The sequence below is a fragment of the Carlito syrichta genome, unplaced genomic scaffold (assembly GCF_000164805.1).
Source record: "Carlito syrichta isolate Samal-C Ts95f unplaced genomic scaffold, Tarsius_syrichta-2.0.1 Scaffold315224, whole genome shotgun sequence".
NCBI lineage: Eukaryota > Metazoa > Chordata > Mammalia > Primates > Tarsiidae > Carlito > Carlito syrichta.
This window is the reverse complement of record NW_007259320.1, coordinates 698,079-703,821: the sequence shown is the minus strand read 5'-3', so window position 1 is coordinate 703,821 and position 5,743 is coordinate 698,079. Positions and strand designations below refer to the sequence as shown.

General features: G+C 49.6%; 1 protein-coding gene across 1 annotated transcript in view; it reads left to right on the top strand.

Annotated features, from left to right (window-relative positions):
- Positions 1 to 5,743, top strand: part of EFHB (EF-hand domain family member B) — a 59,099-nt gene that overhangs the window by 52,199 nt on the left and 1,157 nt on the right. Inside the window, exons 12-13 of the mRNA XM_021706147.1 lie at positions 343 to 555; positions 1,622 to 1,803. Of these exons, the coding sequence (XP_021561822.1) occupies positions 343 to 555; positions 1,622 to 1,803 (395 nt within the window). The remainder of the gene's footprint in view (positions 1 to 342; positions 556 to 1,621; positions 1,804 to 5,743) is intronic.

The window sequence follows — 5,743 nt, the reverse complement described above, 5'->3', positions numbered from 1 at the left end:
CACTCACATCAGCCTCCCAAAAGGTGCGGGATTACAGGCTGAGCCACCGAGCCTGACTTTCTTTTTTTTTTTGAGTTGGAGTCTCACTCTATTGCCACCACAGCCTTGACCTGCTGGGCTCTGGCAGTCCTTCCATTTCAGCCTTCCAAGTAGCTGACTGTAGGCACATGCCACCACGCCCGGCTATTTTTTAAATTATTATAAAGATGGGAGGGAAATCTCACCAAGTTGCCCAGGCTGGTCTCAAACCCGTGAGCTCAGCCAATCCTCTCACCTCGGCCTCCCAAAGTGCTGGGATTATAGGCGTCCGCCACCGCGTCCAGCTCCCTTTTTGTCTTAAAGGTGGAAAACAGCATTGTGCAAACCCCGCAGAGGCAAGCGTGGAAGAGTCTGGGCCGGCTCTCCTGATAAAGCCTGAAGATCTTGTCCTGAAAGAACCAGGAAGCTCGGAGAAGACTCTCCGGACACTTGTGAGACCCGGGGACAAGGTTTCTAACTACTACAAGACAACCTCTTCTGAGATCAGCTCCGTGGTGGGGGCCGTTCCTTCTCTGTGTGAGTATGTCATGTGACTCGCCACATTTAATTTTTATTCATTTATTTTTTGAGCTGGAGTCTCACTCTGTCGCCTAGGCTGGAGGGTGGTGGCATGCTCCCGGCCACTGCAGCCTCGAACTGCAGGGCTCTGATGATCCTTCCGCCTCAGCCTTCCCAGGAGCTGGAACGACAGGCGTGCACCGTCACGCCCGGCTAAATTTTTGATTTATTGTACAGACGAGGTCTCATCAAGTGGCCCAGGCTGATCTTGAACCCCTGGACTCAGACAATCCTCTCGCCTCGGCCTCCCAAGGTGCTGGGATGACAGTCTTGAGCCACTGTGCCTGGCCTTATTTTTATTTATTTGAGTCAGGGTCTCACTCTCACCCAGGCTGGAGTACAGTGTGCACGAACACGGCTCACTGCAGCCTTGAACTGCTGGGCTCAGGTGATCCTCCCTCCTCAGTCTCTCAAGTAGCTGGGATACAGGCGAGAGCCACGACACCCGGGTAAGTTTTTGATGTATTGTAGAGATGAGGTCTCGTTAAGTTGCCCAGGCTGGTCTCGAATCCCCGGGCTCAGGCCATTGTCTCGTTTCTGCCTCCCAAAGTGCTGGGATTACAGACTTGAGCCACCATGCCTGGTCTCAGATTTCTCCTTTTTTTTTTTTCTTTTTAAATGGGAGTCTCACTCTGTCACCCAGGCTGGAGTGCAGTGGCACGCTCATTTCCACTGCAGCTTCTACCTGCTGGCCTCAGGCGATCCTCCTGCCTCAACCTCCCGAGTAGCTGGGACTACAGGCAGGTGCCACCATGCCTGGCTAATTTTTTGATTTTTTTGTAGAGATGAGGTCTCGTCAGGTTGCCCAGGCGGGTCTCGAACCCCGGGCTCAGGCAGTCCTCTCGTCTCGGCCTCCCAAAGTGCTGAGATTGTAGGCGTGAGCCATTGCACCTAGCTTGTCCTGAGATCCTTGCGTTTTGCATTTTGATTTCACTGAAATTCAGTCGCCTCATGTGACTGGCGGCTAGGGCACTGTCCTGCGAGGTTCTAGAACATCTGCTTTCCTTCCCTGTCGATGACCTAGGTCACCCCATCTGTGGGGTCCCCACCATCCGGTCTGATATTCCTGCCCCCCGAATTCGTCGCATCAGTGATAGAACCAATTACGGCGAGGATGGCACCGCACACTCCCTGCTGTGCCCCACCATCTTCGCCCAGCGGGGAGTGTTTGAGAGAGACTTCTTCAAGGCCAGATCCAAGGAGGAGGTAGGGCGTGTCCTTGAGAAAACCTCATGCAAACGTGCAGAAATGGGCCTATTGACTTCTCAGTGACGGCTATTTTAGGCTTTCTTTTTTTAAAAAATATTTTTTAAAATTTTTATTATTTATTTATTATTTTAATCAATATTTTTCATTATGATTTTGTGGGGTACAGTTAAGGGTTAGGTGTACAATTACGTTTCATTCAGGCACCCTGTTGATAAGAGGTGTTTCCCCTTCCCCAGACAGATATTTACTACTGTTAATCCCATCCCCCCCCCATAGTTTCCCAGTACCCTCGGTCATTTTCTTATAGTATTACATTGGATGTTCAAGGTCCATTATTTGAGTGAAAACATGTGATACTCGGATCTTTGTTTCTGTGAGAGGTCACTCAGTATTATAGACTCAGTTCCATCCAGGTTGCTGCGAAATTCATGATTTTGTTCTTTTTTATGGCTGCGTAGTATTCCATCGTGTATATGTACCACATTTTTAAAATCCAGCCCTCTTTTGATGGACAGCATGGTTGTTTCCAGGTTCTTGCTATTGTGAACAAAGCTGCGATAAACATACATGTGCAGGTATCTTTTTTATAGAGTGATTTGAGGTCTTCAGGGTATATTCCCAGTAGGGAGTATTTTAGGCTTTCAAAACTTGAGCATTTCTATTAGAAAAGCCTATTGGGATTCTTTTTTTTTGAGTTGGAGTCATACTCTGTTACCCAGACTGGAGTGCAGTGGCCATGGCCACCGCAGCCTTGACCTGCTGGCCTCCGGTGATCCTTCCGCCTCAGCCTTCCAAGTAGCTGGAACTACAGGCGCGCGCGACCACGCCTGGCTGATTTTTTGATTTACTGTAGAGATGAGGTCTCGCCAAGTTGCCTGGGCAGGTCTCGAATGCGCGGGCTCAGGCAATTCACTCACCTTGGCCTCCCAAAGCGCAGGATTACAGGCTGAGCCACCGAGCCTGGCCTACTGGGATTCTTGATCGATGATCCCACCTTGGTTGTGATATTCTGGTACTTTTTTTTTCTTTTGAAACAGGGTCTTACTCTGTTGCCCAGACCGGGGTGCAGTGGCATGATCATAGTTCACTGCCGCTTTGAACTCATGGGCTTAAGCAATCTTCCCGCCTCAGTCTCCCAAGTAGCTGAGACTATAGGCATAAGCCACCAGGCCTGGCTAATTTTTAAAATTTTTGGTAGAGGTGGGCGTCTCACTATGTTTTCCAGGCTGGTCTCAAACTCCTGGCCTCCCTGTCTTGGTCTCCCAAAGCATTGAGATTTGGAGCATGAGTCACCATGCCTGGCTACCGAACAAAAGTTTCATTTTGTCCTGGTTTTGTAGAGATGGGGTCTCACTATGTTGCCCAGGCTGGTCTCAAACTCCTGGCCTCAAGTGAGCCTCAGGGGGTCTCAGCCTCCCAAAGTTCTGGGATTACAAGCATGAGTCACCATGCCTGGCCCTCTAGTACAATTATTTTATTTTATTTTTTTGAGTCAGAGTCTCACTCTGTCACCCAGGCTGGAGTGCAATGGCATGCTCACGGCTACTGCAGCCTCCACCTGCTGGACTCAAGTGATCCTTCTGCCCCAGTTAGCTGGAACCACAGGCACACACCACCACACCCGATTTATGATTTATTGTAGAGATGAGGCTTCACCAAGTTGTCCAGGCTGGTGTCGAGCCCCTAGACTCAGGCAGTCCTCTCACCTCTGCCTCCCAAAGTGCTGGGATTCCAGGCATGAGCCACTGTGTCTGGCCATCTACTACAATTCTTGAAGTGGAATTTACTCTGTGGCAGGAAGCATTTCCTTCATGTCACGTACTCACTGTGGCTGCTGTAAAAAAAGAAAAAGATTTTCCTGAAATTTTTCATACCGGTGTCACTTGAGGAAAGGAACAAGGGTCAAGCCTCTTCTCTTCCTGTCTAGCTGTGGAAGGCCTGGAATGCTAAGCCGACCTCACTCCTCTTCCTGTGTTCACCTGTGGGGGCCTTACCCCCTGGGGGGGGGCAACCGCCCTTTGTTGGGTCTCTGTTTTTCTCTTATGGCTGCAGTGTCTACCAGCTCCTCGCTTCCGAATATCAGCACTTGATTTGCATTTGAATAGGCTTCCATCGCCTGGTTACTTTCCCACGAGGGCACACCATTTCTAGGGGATCTTTGAACCCTTGTGGAGATTCTATTTACTGGATGCACTGGGCTACCATTCTTTCTCTGCCTTTCCTATTCATCGTCTAACCTTTCTTTTCATTTACCTGTTCGTGTATTCTCCCCCCCACCATGCTTCATAGTAAATGCTTCTTCTTTTAAATTTAGTTTCTTTTTAAAATTTTGTTTCCTGGCTGGGTTCGGTGGCTCAGCCTGTCATCCCAGCACTTTGGGAGGCCGAGGCGAGTGGATTGCCTGAGCCCGCGGGTTCGAGACCAGCCCGGGCAACTTGGCGAGACCTCGTCTCTACAATGAATCAAAAATTAGCCAGGTGTGGTAGCGACTGCCTGTAGTTCCAGCTACTTGGAAGGCTGAGGGGGAAGGATTGCCGGAGCCTGGCAGGTCGAAGCTGGTGTGACCGTGAGTGTGCCACTGTGCTCCAGCCTGGGTGATGTAGTGAGATGCCAACTCATAAAATAAAATAAATAAATAAAAAATAAAATAATTGTTTCCTTCAGGCCAGGCACGGTGACTCAAGCCTCTAATCCCAGCACTTTAGGAGGCCTAGGTGGGATGGTTGCTTAAGGTCAGGAGTTCAAGACCAGCCTGGGTAACCTAGCCAGATCCTGTCTCTATCAAAAAAATAAATAAAATTTTGTTTTCACATCTTTTATTCCCTCTACTCATTCTTTTCTTTTTGTTTTGTTTTTTGGAGGGGTCTTACTCTGTCGCCCAGGCTGGAGTGCCATGACACAATCATAGCTCATGGCAGCCTTGACCTTCTGGACTCAAGCAAGCCTCTCGTGTCAGCCTCCCGAGTAGGTGGGACTACAGGTGCACACCACCATGCCTGGCTAATTTTTTGATTTTGTATAGAGACGAGGTCTCACTATGGTCTCAAACTCCTGGGCTGGTCTCGAACTCCTGGGCTCAAGGAATCCTCCCACCTCAGCCTGCCTAAATGCTGAGATTACAGGCATGAGCCATCAGGCCCAGCCTTTTTTTTTTGAGTGGAGTTTTGCTCTGTCACCCAGACTAGAGTGCAGTGGCCGCTTCCGGCCACCGCAGCCTCGCCTGCTGGGCTCTGGCGATCCTTCCGCCTCAGCCTCCCGAGTAGCTGGTACTACAGGTGCGTGCTACCAAGCCCAAAGGCGCGGGATTGCAGGCTGAGCCACTGAGGCTAGCTCCTTTTTTTTTCTTTTTAAATGAAAAAATTTATTTTAGAGTCAATGTCTCGCTGTATTGCACAAGCAGGTCTTAAACACCTGGGCTCAAGTGATCCTCACATCTTGGCTTCCCAGAGTGCTGGGATCATAGGCGTGAGCCACTGTGCCCAGTACCCACTACTCATTCTGTCTCTTCTTCCCACTGGTTCTTTCCTTTTGTAGATTTTTTTCCAAGACACAAGCAGCAGCCCCCCTCATCTGTTTTAATAATGGCCACTGCAGAGAGATGACCAGGCATCAATGTCAGTGTTTCTGGTTTTCCTGTGTTCAGCCTTCAAGGTGCCCACTTGGTCATGGGTGCACGTCTCTTTGGCGTTTGCACACCTGCACTGTCATTAAAGTTGACAACAGGCCGGACAGAGGTATTTTATCATTGTCCCTATTTGAAAGAAGAGAAAACTAATATTCGAAGGCCTATGTGGCATGCACAAGATCAAAATGACAAAAATGATAAAAAAAAGATGAGACTCAGTCGGGCTCGGTGGCTCAGCCTGTAATCCCAGCGCTTTGGGAGGCCGAGGCAAGTGGATTGCCTGAGCCTGTGGGTTCGAGACCAGCCCGGGCA